This window comes from Lampetra fluviatilis, chromosome 22, assembly GCF_964198595.1.
Source record: "Lampetra fluviatilis chromosome 22, kcLamFluv1.1, whole genome shotgun sequence".
In the NCBI taxonomy this organism is placed as follows: Eukaryota; Metazoa; Chordata; class Hyperoartia; order Petromyzontiformes; family Petromyzontidae; genus Lampetra; species Lampetra fluviatilis.
The window spans coordinates 11,626,963-11,642,256 of record NC_136296.1 but is presented as its reverse complement, the minus strand read 5'-3'; the positions used below and the strand labels follow the sequence as shown (position 1 = coordinate 11,642,256).

Below are 15,294 nucleotides of genomic sequence, written 5' to 3'. Positions count from 1 at the left end.
TTCTTTTGAGGTGTTCGATATGTAGTAGACAAGCACTAGACTAAGCCGTGCTATTGTAAAACCACAGCACTGATATAATAAAATATATGGGAGTGACATCACAGTCATCCATGCCATGGACACACCTGCCCATGATTTTAAAGTCTATTTTATCAATAATAAAACTTTAAAGTCATTTCAGACACTCCATGATGCACAAGAGCTATTATATTTTGAGGTTGAATGAAATTTCCTGCATGTAAATATTGTATTTACAAGTATATCACAATCAGAATATGGTTATGCAATGCCACCAAAGGGTTTCTACAACATGAGCAGCAAAAATTGCAATTCATGAGAATACACAGCCTGGACAACAACATTTGCAATGTACACAATAAACTGGAAAATATATTTGTGCTTCCAGCTGAGTGGTAAATAGAAGATAACAAGTTTGGAAACATCATGCATATACATGGATTATTTCATTCAGAAAGTTTGTGCATCTAGGTTTTGGCCAACGTTGATCAATTTGGCCCGTTTCAATACAGGAAGTCCCCGATAGTATCAACACTCTACGCTACAGGTTCTTTCACAATGGATCATCTTTCTGAAAGTTATAATGTGCCATTACGAATGGATAGCCAATTAATGCACCAAACATTTTCAACCTTAGTTGTAAAGCATGAACAAAACCATGAGCTGTGGCTCTATCGATGTACTCGTACATATATAAACAATTAAAACTGCTTGTGATTGCGACAGACGTCGCAGCAAGTGTTACCATTGCTCTCCCTGTCATCCCCAGCTTTGCAGGCATGTTTTTTACATGACGACAGCGACACCGCATCCTCCGATGGCGCCAGCTCTGCGTCCTGAAATGAAGCAAGTGGATATTACACGCTTACATCAGCAGCCGTGAAGATTTGTGAAACCACGTAAATCGGCTGAGCGGGACGGGTAAATGGTTCGGGAAACAGAATATCCAAACTTTTAGAGTATTAATCCCCTCAAAGTGTGAGTTTTCTCCGATCTCATTCCACATGCTATGCACTCATTAAATAGTGGAACGAACACTAGGCAAGTTACAAGAAATTTGCAAAAATGCTTCAATGCAGGTTCTTCCTAAAATAGACTTCGGTACTCGGTGAGGCTTTTTAAGACAAATTAAAAGTACAGTATAATTTTTTATGCCATCATTAAATCAGGATATGCAATGAATGTGACAATAGACAATTGAATATTTTCATCATAATAAGCCATACCATTTGTAAGACCACCACCCAGGGACATGCGGAGGCTCGTGGATTAGTGGGGGGGGGGGGGGTTAGATAAGCACCTTGGACAAAGCTGTACCACTCTCAGCCGCAATCTCCTCCCAGTCCTCACATAAGCTCTTCACGCTGAAATTCATCCCTCTCGATTGTCCACTCCCACATTCACCACCCTCATCCACCGCTTCCACTGCCGCAGTGCCATCATCTGCATCATCATAATGACTGATCCTGTCGGCGCCAGCAACTGGTGCAACCACTCGGGGTTTGCAATCGGCGGCCGATGCTTCATACACGAAGGATGTAGAGGGAATCAGCATCTTTGACTCGTGGCTCTCAGCAAAGAGTCTGGAGCCTCTGCTAGTGCCGGTGGCTGGTGAGGCTGTCCCAATCGCCAGCTTTCTGATGCCATTGCTTGCATTGCCTACCCGTGCCACGTTACTGCGCATTTTTCCTGGCCGAATTAGCTTAGGGCTGAAGAACGCAGCTCCCACGTAAATCCGTGGCTTCTGTTTGGCTGCGTCCGACTCCGTCTTCTTCCAGATCTTCTTCCAGGGCTCCTCTGCCACTAAAGCAACGTCGTTCGCTGCGCTTTTCTCCGCCTCTTCATCAGTCTCATCGGCTGGCACCTCGTCAAATACGTGTTCACCATTGCTGGTCTCGCCATTCTCAGCTTCACACTTTTTCCTCTTTGCCTCCTTGAGCTCCTCCTCCGCCTCCTCCCCCAATTCCGCGAATCGTTTTCTCAGGTCGGAGAGCTGGTTCATGGGGCTGGTCGGACTCCTGTCAGCACTACCACTACCGACCTTGCTTACGAGATGCCCTTCACCCTTCGAAGATGACGGTTTCACTTCCGCTGTTGTGGCTGCCTTACTCTGGACCTGTATTACTTCTGTCTTTGAGATGTCTCCAGAATGAGAGATTTTGTCGCAAACAATCTTTGCTTGTTTGTGTACCTCCTCCTCCTCTTTGAGTCGCCCTGCCTTCCTGTCCAGTGGTGTCTTGTAACAAGCTTTTCCACTTTTGTCCAATATAGTTCCGTAAAATGACTTTATTGTCAGCTTATTTTGAGAATTATCTTCAAGCGGTGAATTTTGGGAGCTTTGTGGAGACTCTCGCTCAGGGCTGCAGGTTTTTTTGTCTTTCGTTGAGGAGTCTACTTTCAGCAGTTCGCTGGAGAGACTCTTCACAACTTTACTGAGTGTTGTGGAAAGAGAAATTCCCTTACGCTGCGACCTCAGCATCCGCATACCACTCACAGAGCTCTCTATCTCCTTGTCGTTCTTCACGCTGCTGGGAGACAATTTTACGCAGGTTGTTTCAAGCTTCTTTAAGGGCGTGAGCCTCACGATAGGCATACACTTTGTGGGCGACAGATTGTTACGCTCCAAAGCATGCAAGAGGCGGCTCGAGCTGGGCAACGAAGACGGAACTGGCAGCGTCCTCCTCGTCCTGGTGACGGGCGACCTCTGTGTCACAGCATGCCCCAATTCCACAAGCAATACCGGAACCCTGACGACCTTGGTTAATTTTCTGGATGAAGACGAAAGTGCGGGCGACTGTGGCTGTTTTGGCGAGCGGCTGAGAGTAGAGTTCTTCCCCTGGGTGGATGGACGCGAGGAGACCGCAAACGAGTTGGGAGTTTTGATCGAGGCCGGCCCAGATGGTTGCTTGCTCGTCCTCGGCGCGGGAGATTTTTGCGGTGTGCGTTTGGCTGAAACCGTGGCCGGTGAAGCACTGCTACCTCTGGTCGAACGGCGAGGCTGTGCCACCTTCTGCGTCGGACTCTAAAAGTGTGAAGCGAATTGACATGCAAATCATTAGTTCAATTAATACAGCACTGGTCATTCATGAAAGACAGAACAAAATTGCTTGCATTTACATTACATGATAGTCCTTGTTCAAGTACAATTTTCTTCAACATACGCCAAACAGGAAAAAAATGTGATTATTAATAACTATATTCAATAAAACGAATAGGAAACTTTCTAAATGCAACTTCTAATGTTCATTGCAAAGGGGAGAACAGCATGCGGCAATCCCTTCTATTTCATGAGAAGCCTGTATTAATGTGCCTCTTTATTTAATGCAATACCAATAAAAAGCCTACATTGATTTTATTACACTAACAGTACATGCAATGAACATTAGAATTATTTCCATTTCACACAAATTATGTTCAAATGTTAACTTGAGGCAAATTAAATGGGTCAAAATAAATGAGACCGCAGCAGAAATAATGCTAACTAGACTACATATTAGATAAAATAATCAATGTCACCTAAATTATTGGAAATCAAAAAACTGATCGAATCCCAGCATGTTCTTGAAATACCAGGCTCATTTTGGGGCATACATGCCTTTCCTCAAAAAACCCCTTTACACCAATTTAACATATTTATAACATGTAACATTGTTTACATAGTTTTTTAGTTCATAAAAATACAAGAGGAAAAATATTAATTCCATTAAAACCACTGAAAATCTGGATCGCACAATCCAATGCAAAAGTAATTACATGGCAGTACTAGCCTAGGACTGCCTGGTACGTGACGTTCCTGCACAGTGTTAAGATGCAGCTAATAGTCAGCATTTCCTTGCAGGCTTTTCATTATTTCCAGAGTGCAATTTAGATTTTTCTCCCGACTCTTGGGTTTTGACACGATATATCCGCCTGCGTAAGTCCTTTATTTATCCAGACAGGTCCCCCCGCCTCCAACCCTCAGAGCTCTTTCTGCAGAGTTCTGCCTCAAAGATGGGAAGAAGGGAACCGCACCCCGTGCTTGGCGGGGGAGCGCGGCTTGTCCGGCGAGCGAGTGGCGGGTGTACGCGGCGCCGCGCTCCGCGGAGACTCGGGACGCTGCCGCAGGGAGGCGCGGCCGATGAGGTTCGGGGTCCCCACGTGTGCGCATCGCTTCTTGGTGGCGGGCGAGTGTGGACTGCTAGGCCTGGAGTCCACCGCTTTCACGGACCTAGCGGGAATATTTACATCCAATTAACAGCGCGCTTAAGACCACACTTAAGAACATATTCTGTTGGTTTGTACTTTAAGACAAGGTTATTAAAAACTCGTCGGCCATGGGACAGATGTGGCCCGCTAAGGCTCTTGCAAGTGACCCGCTGAGCTACGATCCACTGGGCGACACGGCTTGCCATATAGATGAGTGATGAAAGAGATAAACAGGAGATAGTGGTGAGAGAATTGTGGACAATGAATATTAGCGAGATGAAAATTAGTTAAACAAGAGAGAACAGGAAAAACCATGCACAGAACTGTGATCACAAGTACATGTGGATTGTCTGTACTGCCATAAAATTCCTACTCCTGACACAATACATCAAGTCGTCCTCTGCAAACACAATGCTATTTTGTGGTCTGCCAGAAAATTAAGTTAAAGAACATTGTTTTAAGACGTTTTAATGTCAAAGCAGCAGTCACTGGAGAGCCATGCATTTTAAGAACTGTTCCTCAGAAAATTTGAAAGTGGCCGATCTCTCCTCAAATGATCATGAACTCTCTCAAATAATTTATTTGAGAATGGTCATTTTTAATTGGCCTGTTCAGCCTTTATATATACTTGACCAAAGCATGAAAAAATAACGAAGCTAATAATGCTTTTGATTGAACGTAGTACATAATAAACAATGTTGTATATTGCAATGGTGTCTTAAATGCAAATTATAAAATTATCCCTCGTTTTATATTCATGAACAATGTACACCCTAATGTGGATTTCATCTACATGCAGTTGGAAGGCCCTCATCCAGCCATGGATTGACAAACGGCTGTATTATCTAACATTTAACACAGGTTCTATGCTCTGAATCTGGCAACCAGTTATATTTTTGACTACAGCTAACATCAGTGGTGAGCGATATATGAACTCGTGCTGGGTCTCCCAAGTTCACCAACCGGCAATCACTACAATTATGAGATTTGATAAATCAACTACTCTCTTCATCGACACAGCGTGGTGAGGCCTTCATCCAACAGTGGACTGATACATTTCCAAATAAAATTATTTCATTGTAAACACAAGTTCTGTTATAGATGACCCAAATGAGGTGTCATTTAAATGTCTAAAATATGCATGCAAGGGAAACATGAAACAAGTAGATCTTACGCGTGTCCAGCCAGCTCTTTAGGCTCTGCTGTCTGTAAGTTTCTGGTGTGCATTACGCAAACCTAAATAATAAACACAAAAAAAACAATGAGTTAAGGATAAAACAAGTTATGAAATGCGGTGAGTGAATCATTGGTTTTATACCAATTGTGAAATAATCATTAAACACAACTACACTGCTAAGTTACAACCAATCCGGGGCTCACATGCAATTTCATAAATAATTTCACATTTTGGAGTATGACCACATACAATTCTAGAGAACAATGCACTTTTCACACCACGTGTATAAAGTTGATTTCTATGTTCAAATGGCATTCTAAATACTGAAATCTGCCGAGGCAAATAACTCCAATTGGAATTATGCATAGCAACCACCGCCCCCTAATGGCCGATTAATGTCTATGCAGACCAGGTGCTGCCAGTGGTGGGGGGGGGGGGTGCCCTTTCAAATGTTTGAGATGAGATGTAACGTAAAGCGCTGTACAGGGCGCTAAAAAAAAAATCAATACAGCAATTCTTAAAAGGGAAACCTGATTTGTAAAAAACCAAGCAAGTAATTTAATCATTGTAAAAACTAGTATGACTTCAGGCTAATTAAGCAGCTCAAAACAACTGCATACAGCGGAACTAAGTTCAACACAGTGACATACAAAAAGAAAGCAATCTTTCGGTAAACAAATAGCAACTGCTATTAAGGCAGTGGAAGCACTTTAATATTCCAAAATTGTATAATTTGCAGGGTTTTGTCAATCCACTGCTAGAAGAAGGCCTCCCAAAGCAGTAGATCATGGAAATTGTTCATGATTATCAGTGTAGTAATAATGTAACAATTGATAGATAAATAACAATGATCAGTGCAAACTGCACTCAAGTCAACACGACCAAAGATCGCATTGCTAAGGGTCACTCATCTACAGACAAAATGTCAACTACCATTGTGGCACAACATCAAATTAACCATGACCATAAACTTTCATTCAAGATCATCGAACCCATCCGCTGCCACCTCACAATACTGCAATGTACTAAGGGGCCGTCCATAAATGACGTCACGCACCTAGGTCAGACATTTGTGACGATATGTAACGAGGGGGGGGGGTTGAGAAATGTGACGTCACATCAAAATGCGCAACTTTAAATAAACATAAACACGTTCTACTTAATAAAGTAGACTTTTTAATAAATGTTTTCTCCTACATCAGAGTGCAGCGCCACATTAAATACGAACTGCAATGACAATAGTTTAAAGCAATTTGAAGCATGTGTTTTTCTTGGGGGGGGGGGGCAGAGCTTTGTGACGTCATATTTGAGGGGGGGTCTGACTTTTGCGACGATGGGGGGGGGGTCAAAAATCGTCGAAAATCGCGTGACGTCATTTATGGACGGCCCCTATAACACCTTTTCTTGGCTGTCACTCTGTCTTTATTCTTGATCATCCTTTATCATCCTCCTCTGAAGCCATTACTTATCATGTACAAACCAATTGCCTGTTCTTAAGTTTGGTTTATGCCATTAACCTGCATGTTTTCTGCGTCTCAATGTAACTTTCAAACATCTCTCCATGCTTCTCCGTGCACTTTTCAGTCTTTGTTCCGTACTTTTCGTGAATGACCACGTTACGTAAAGACACAACCCAAATAAACATCTAATATTGCTCAGACACAAGTGAGATGATTATTCGCCGACGACACGTTGAGTAACAACATCACATATTGGCGCGGCGACAAACACAATTATATAACGCCATTAATACTGTATTGTGCATCGCTATCAGCGTCGTGGAGAATGTAATGAAATAAACAAGCACACACACGTCTCCTTCACTCACGTCCCTATACACACACATAGAAAAATCAAGGTTTCACGCATTTCATTAGCAACAGCAATGGTTCAACACAAGTACAACGCTTGCGTCGGTTTTGACATTCAGTGCCTCATCAGCAGCCAGGCTGGTGAACTGCCAGATGTCCACGTGTTTATATACATATCCCTTATCGAAGTTATGGGTCCTAGTTCGCCATAAAACGATAATATACGTAACACAGCAATCAGCATCGTTCTGAAAAATATAATTAGTGCAACTTGCATCTTTTTTTTGAGGGAACGATTATATGGAGGCGTGTATTTGCTTATTTCAGTGCTACAACAGCACGAACTGTGGTTTTAAACATTGCTAGAATTCCATTACAACATTATTGACCGCAATATTCAAGTGTTATTCCTTATTTATTGCAGAATATAAACTCACGTCAGACAAGCCCGGAACAAACCCCATGCATCTACAATTTAACAACTATTTCAGGGGCTACGTATAAATCCAATAAATGCACAAGCAATATTGCAGCAACAACAACAACTGTTTGTGTTCATTCTAGATACTATTGTAATAGTATTTAAAGTATAAAGTGAAATGTTGTGAATTCAAGGGGCCTGGGTCCAAACAGAGGGCCTTCACATGGACCCATCTCGCCCAACCGACGAATCACCACGAACCCCACAGCCACACACAGTCCCAACAATGCACGCTCGCAACCGCAGACCAATTAACACAACTTAATTCATGTCGGCGATTGCAAATAGCGGTAATTTAATTGTAAAACGAGTCACTTCTCAGCAGCGATTTGACGCCAACCGAGGCCAGCAGGTGCCGCCATTTTGAGCGAACGGACCCCGCCGCCGCTCGCGAACCTGAGGCGAGCCAAGCGACAGCGGAGAATTCCCCTCAAAATCGCCGGCGGGAACGTATCTCGAGAGGAGGCGTTGAGGTCAAATCCCCCCGCCGAAAGAATGAAGGCGAAAGACGCCGATAACGACGCCAACGACGACCCTCACCGCTCAGAGAAGTCGCCTCCGCCAACCTTCCACTGCTGATTCTCGACAGCGAGCGCGGTGGGGTGGGGGGTGGGGGGCGCCGCACCTGATTGGCCAGCGTCGTCAACCCCTTTAGCCAATGGCTGCGAGGCAACGGCGATGACGGCGGTGCTCTCTGCCAATGGGCGAGCGAACGAGCAAGCGCACGCGCGCTGTAGGAATTTTGCAGTTTTGGCGGGAAAACGTTTATCAGTTGCAGTTTTCATTAATTTGGTACGAGGGGGTGGGTGGCAATAGCACGCCCGGCCGCCTTTGTCTCCCCAGTGGTGATGTTCACACACAGCAGTTACTCGTTTGAGGCTGAGTCGACCTAGAGGAGGCCCAGGAGCGGTTGAAATAATCGTCACCGGTGGTGGCCGTGAGCGGGAATCGAACTCGAGTCGCCGGGTTCGTAGCGCGGCGCGCTAACCACTACACAACGCGTGACGCTTCCACGTGCGCGGGTCACGTGACAGATGTGACGTCACAGCTCACTTGCCGTGCAAAAAAGCTATGCATTATTGAGCTCCCCCGCCCCCCCAAAAAACTAAAGTGTATTTTTATCATTTTTGCATGGTGTACAGTCTGGAAAGTACCCACATGGCAAATTTCAAGTTTGTTGCATGTCGGGAAGTACGCAAAACATTTTGAACAGACACACATAATCACAACTTTGCCTTTCATATATATAGTCCTGAGCCATTCGGCTCTTGAATCGGGTGCAACAAACAAAAAACACGAACAAGAAAACATCTTAAAGTGACTACGCAAACAGAAAAAATCCAGGAAAAAACAGCAAAATATTTCAGAAAAAGCATATTTTTGAGGGGGGGGGGGTGTTTGCACAGCGAGAGGAACATCCGCCGCGGAGACGGAGCGTTGAAACATCAGCCGCGCGTACGAACGCGACGTTGGGTTTGGCCGCTTCGCGACTGCAGAGGCTTGCGCCTTCACCTGGAGGTAAACCCTCTGATGTGGCAAGGTGAAAACTGACTTCCGCATTACATTTGTTACACTGGACAAGCATGCATCGGCCCTATCCGTTCTATGTTATTGCAACAGCGAGCTGCCGTTGCTTTGGTTACGCAATCGACGCAGGCCCCATAGGCCGCAACGTTTCCTACTCATCTCTGCTCGAGCCGAGTAAACTAGCTTATTTTTACTTCAAAGCATTACATCGATTATCGATTATCGGGACTCCATGGCGGAGAAAGTGTTCCTGACGGTGGCCGGGATCTCGGGGTTCTTAGCGGTCGGTCTGGGCGCGTACGGAGCGCACAGTGCGTACAGTGCAGTGCGTGTACAGTGCAGCACGAAGACTACGCACACACACTACTTCTTACTACTTCTTACTACTTCTTATTACTTCTTACTACTTCTTACTACTTCTTACTACTTACTACTTCTTACTACTTAACATACTCTTACTTCTTTACATCTTACTACTTACCACACACTACTTAACATCTGAACTTACCATACACTTCTTAACACTTACCACACACTACTTTACATCTTACTACTTAACACACTACACAACACTTACTACACACTTACTACTTACTTCTTAACATCTTACTACTTACTACACACTTACTACTTAACATCTTAACATACACTTACTTCTTAACATATTACTACTTACCATACACTTACCATGTTACTACTTACCATACACTTACTACTACTTACTACTTAACATCTTGCTACTTACCATACACTTACCATGTTACTACTTACCATACACTTACTACTACTTACTACTTAACATCTTGCTACTTACCATACACTTACCATACACTTACCTCTTAACATCTTAACACTTAACATACACTTACCTCTTACCACACACTTACCTCTTACTACTTACCATATACTTACCTCTTAACATCTTAACACTTACCATCTTACCTCTTAACATACACTTACCATACACTTACCATCTTACCCATACACTTACCACTTACCATACACTTACCAGTCACCATGAACCGAGATGTCTGTTCAAGTTGCACGCCTGTCAGCAGAAGTGTTGCCACATTAGGAGACGTCTCCTCCTTGCTCTCTTGAGACAGATTCTATAAGACGCGCTCTGACTCGTTGCTATATCGTCTTGAGCAATTAAAGTCGGGGAGGGAGCCTCTTTGTTAATGTTTTGCTTTACACATATAGTCATATAGTATATATGTTGATCCACTGCTGGATGAGGGCATCCCCTGCGAAACAGGTGGCGATTCGACCATACTTCACCCATAGCTGTCAACCCATACGGTTTAACCGTATTCTTGTACAGGGGAATTTTGATTTTAGTCTATTTGTGTTTCTCCCTTGTGATAGGATGAACGTTGAGATTTATAAGGGCACGGGGTGACCAATAAGATCTGAATTGGTCTGTGATAAGGTGATAAGGGGTTGATGGGTATGAATAAGGTAGACACTGCAGTATTTGCTAATTCATCCAGTCAGCGTGCAAAAGTCGGGCTTATTTTGGTCCAAAGTTAAATTTTTACCAAGTAGCCTCAGCCTATGTGTGCTGTGTCACAGTGTGTAGAACCACCAGCATTAAACTCACCTGTGTGTGTGTGTTTAGTCCACGTGATCAATGCATGCAATATACATTGTCTCTCCTGTGCAGAGTTCAAGCCTGCGACTTCAGATGCTTACCTCAAAAGTGTATGTACCTCCTACACACGCACACACAGACCATATCACTGGGGGTCGTGCGACTGTTTACAACCAATAGCCAGAATCTATTCACTGCTGGATAAAGGCCTCGCCTGTCGCCGGATCACGTGGTCTTGCTACCCAACAAGCCCATCGAACTTCTATCTCATGCACGTGGGCTCATGTTGTTGTTCATGCAGCGTGAGTTCCCTCTTGGCCGCATGAATCGTGAAGTCTCCACCTCCGGCCATGAACCTCCTTCAGCCAAGTGTCCTGACCAAGCCCCACTCACTACGCACTACATTATACACTACACTATACCATACCTGTCAACCCCTTATCAGTGCCCTACCTAATTACAGACCAATTCAGACCTTACTGGACAACTCCGTGCCACTTATAAATCTCAACGTTCATCCTCTACACTACACTACGCACTACATTATACACTATACCATACCTGTCAACCCCTTATCAGTGCCCTACCTAATTACAGACCAATTCAGAACTTATTGGTCACCCCGTGCCCCTTATAAATCTCAACGTTCATCCTACAAAGTTCTCCCATCACAAGGGAGAAACACAAACAAATTAGACAGATTTTTTTTTTACCCTTATTGAAATGGCTGTACGCCATATGAACTTGAAAACTCAATTTTCGTGTACAAGAATACGAGTAAACCGTATGGGTTGACAGAAATGGGTGGTGCACGTTCTTCAATCCACATGTTCCATTTTCCTGTCTCAATGCGTGCTTGCTGCCCCCTGATGGGTGCGTTGTCACGTTAGGGTGCAGCACTTACCTACTCTGCCACCAGGAGTAACAACGTTCTGTCGCTCGACAGAAACAACTCATATTTTTCATTCTTGGAGACTAAATTTATCCAAGAAACAAATTCTAGGGGGTTTTTTGTACGGTCTTTACTGACCAGCATGAGACCATAACTTAACCATACCAGAGAACCCCGTTCAATCACAGGCGCCTGCCTGGTTTCAAACCCAGGATTTCGTTCATTTCCAGCTCAATGATTTGACGTCTGAGCCACCCGGCCACCGACGCATGTGTTGTGCCCGTGTGCAGGTGTTCGAGACGGCGAACCGGTACCACTTCATACACACGCTGGCGATGCTGGCTGTCCCGCAGGCCAGTCGGCCCTTGCTGGTGAGTCTACAAATGTCTGCGTGGTGCTCAAGCGTTGCGTGAGGCCGAGTGGAATGATAATTTACCGTAACGGGGAAACGTGACCAAATCGCCATGCACCCGGAATGCATCTCATTGTGTCATATATCGGAAGCAAAAGTGGGATTTTGTAGCCTGGACAGTGCTTCAATGGGTGACCACCATGCACATCAGGTTGTTATAGGCTCCAGCGATAAGTAGAGGGCACTGCAGCACAGTCCATCACAATCCTCAACCCACACTGACCAGCATGGTGAAGTATGGTCAAAACTCCCACAACCCGCATGGCATGGGCAACCCCTGATCCAGCAGTGGGGTGATCATGTACATAGATGTAAGAGGAGTGTGTGGCATTTGTCCGGGTACCACATGACAAGGATGCATTTTGGTTTATGGACGAGAATTGCGAAGGAGAATGTCAGCCGAATAAGAAAATGTTCTTGAGAGGATGGAGCACCACGGAGATGGAGAGAGATGGATGCTGGCATCACGGGATTTAATGGGTGCTGGTGGAATTTGGGGGCCTTCATCTAGCAGTGGATAGACAATGACCGATGTTGATTTGACCATGCCCGTTGTTTGAACTTGAAAATAAACCCACGATTGCTCAATGGAGTTGTGCGTCTGAGGATCAATTCCCATGCTTAGTAATACGAAAGTAATGTTAGCATTATTATTAGTCAGCAATGTGAATTATTACTGTTTTTATTAATAGATGATATGTATTTAATAGCCCTGTATAAATAAGTATCGTGCAGAAATAGAATGGACTTTGCCAAGGTTAATAATAACTAACATTAATCTTGATGCACACGGTGTGTTTTCCGCCCTAGACCTTATTTGGCAACCATTGCATGGGATATATGTTTAAGAATTGGGAAAATGTGTATTGTGAATAGTTAGGCCTACAGCAACATCACTTGATGGTGGAACCAAACCCTTTTATTTCAACATACCCAAGTATTGTACAATGCAATTGGATCTTGCATTTCACCCCTCTGACTTTCGTTTTGTGGTCCGACCTTTAAAACTTACCCTTTTACTACTTTTAATACATTTTAAGCACTGTTGTTCGAGACACGTTGTGTGCCCCTGTTTATGAATACATCACTTGGGTTCATTGACAAGGATGGTAGGTGAATGATGTCTAGAGGTTTGGCACTTTGTATTGTATTGTACGGCAGGGTTGGAGTGGTCTTCCAACAAAAAAACTTCTCCGTACTGAAATGAGAAATTGACGGGCGCAAACCTTTTCGAGCGAGTGGTAAAAATTCAACATTTTAATGGAAGGAGTTAATCACAGCTTCGTACAGCCACTGTTTATTTCCTCGCAAAGTGGTACTTATTTCATCGTTGCTGGAGTGATGATGGGCTGACTCAATTCTCAACCAGCTTTTGAACTCGCAACCTTCCCAATGCGAGCCGCACTATCTACGGCTGAGCCATGCCTACTAAGGCATGATGGAATATTACTGAGTGTGCATGCCCTTTGCTCACCGAGCAGCTGTGTGTGCCCACCCGCTCGCCACGTGTGTGTCCCTACCCATCTCTGCCGACCTCACAGGCAGGGTCGCTGATGACCACCGGGATATTGCTCTTCTCCGGGTCATGCTATCTGCTCAGCCTGACGGGCCATCGCTCGCTGGGCAGGGTCACGCCCTTCGGAGGCCTGTGCCTCATGGCCGCGTGGCTCGCCATGGCGCTGTAGCCTGCACTGGGACCGGTGCTACGGGGTGACGCACAACAATACTCTGCTACGCTGTGGAAACTGGGAATGTAACGATGCGTCCATCCAGTGATTAAAAATGTTTCCCTCGCTAGCGGGCGGGGGGGGGCGGCGTAGCGTGGTTTAATTAGTTCAGAATCTATATTTAGACTGGAGGAATCCGATGAGCTATGAAGCTTTCTTTCACAGATGCCTTCGTAGCCCGCCAACTGATGCTCTCTGCCCTGTGGGCCCTGATGCAGTTGGACTGCCTGCACACTCGATAGCTCACCACTGCTCGATTGCCCTCATGATCCACGCGTTAAGTTGTGTGTGAGAAGATGTAATGGTGAAATCCGTCTTATCCTCGTGTCTGTTATTCATTGTTTCCGCTATCTGTGACCCTGAATCGATTAGGTGCACAAACTTAATTTTTTACTTGATTCTGTTATTCGAGTATTTGTGCGGAAAACAGAGTAATCTGGAATTGATGGGAATTTCATCCTATTTGCCACATCAATTTCGCTTAGAGGTGATTAAATGTGTTTATGATTTATGCAGCGAGTATTCTAAGTAAGGTTGCATAGCTTTCGAGTGTGCAAATGGTGCGACTGCACTGGGAACCACGGGCTGGAGGGGCCCAGACACGGCTACAAAAATAAAAAATAAACTTCTTCTTGGTTCTTTCGGTAAAGTCACGTAGAAGGGAAATAATAAAAGAATAAAAATAAAACATAATAAAATAAAAATTCTCACGACGTTTCGGCCACAACACAAGCAGCCGTCCTTACGAGGGCTTGTGTTGTGGCCGAAACCTCGTGAGAATTTTTATTTTATGTTTTATTTTATTTATTTTATTATTTCCCTTCTACGTGACTTTACGGAAAAAACCAAGAAGATGAATCCTTGCAGTCACGAAAGCTTTAAATCGAAAAATTAACTTATTTTTTTTATTTACCAGGTAAAACCCACTGAGCTATGTAGCTCTTTTTCAGAAGCGACCTGGCCACAAATGATAGCTCAACGAAGTGGCTTATCGTGTGTAAATGTATAGCAGCCAAATACTCTTCAATGCATGTTTCTAAATGTAGAAGGAAAAACCGGAGGGCCCGGAGGAATATCCACGCGACCACGGGGAGAACATGCAAACTCCAAATATACAGGTGTCAGGGTCGGGATGAAATCCACGACCTGTATACCAGGCAAGGTAGATAACATCTCACCTCGGCACCGATCTCGCCAAAAAGGCGGACAAGCGGCCCTGTTTTGTCAGGGCCCATGCCAACCACACCATACCAATGTACGCTGTTACATTTAGGCTAATGGAGCAGACTAAATTGTACCGATTGGATATTAAGAAATGAGGAATACAAAAGAGGTGTTAAAACTCCGACAAGAAAATACGAATTGCTATCCTGAATCGTGAAAAATAAAATCGCTGGGTTGGTGAATTGTTACATGCCTACTAGATACGCCACACTTACAACTCATTACAATAAAGTCAGACAATCTGCT

At 44.4% G+C, this 15,294-nt stretch overlaps 2 protein-coding genes across 2 annotated transcripts in view; one reads left to right on the top strand and one right to left on the bottom strand.

Moving 5' to 3' along the window:
- Nucleotides 1-9,358, bottom strand: part of LOC144938433 (uncharacterized) — a 25,606-nt gene extending 16,248 nt beyond the window's left edge. The window contains exons 1-5 of the mRNA XM_078866214.1: nt 9,355-9,358; nt 8,213-8,366; nt 4,030-4,225; nt 1,319-3,040; nt 764-854 (exon numbers count right to left, since the gene is read on the bottom strand). Coding sequence (XP_078722340.1) covers nt 764-854; nt 1,319-3,040; nt 4,030-4,225; nt 8,213-8,366; nt 9,355-9,358 — 2,167 coding nt within the window. The remainder of the gene's footprint in view (nt 1-763; nt 855-1,318; nt 3,041-4,029; nt 4,226-8,212; nt 8,367-9,354) is intronic.
- On the top strand, nt 9,292-15,294 carry LOC144938547 (transmembrane protein 256 homolog). The gene is made up of 4 exons (XM_078866469.1): nt 9,292-9,510; nt 10,866-10,903; nt 11,976-12,056; nt 13,639-15,294. The coding sequence occupies exons 1-4, from the start codon at nt 9,432-9,434 to the stop codon at nt 13,780-13,782; spliced, it is 342 nt and encodes a 113-aa protein (XP_078722595.1). The 5' UTR covers nt 9,292-9,431; the 3' UTR covers nt 13,783-15,294.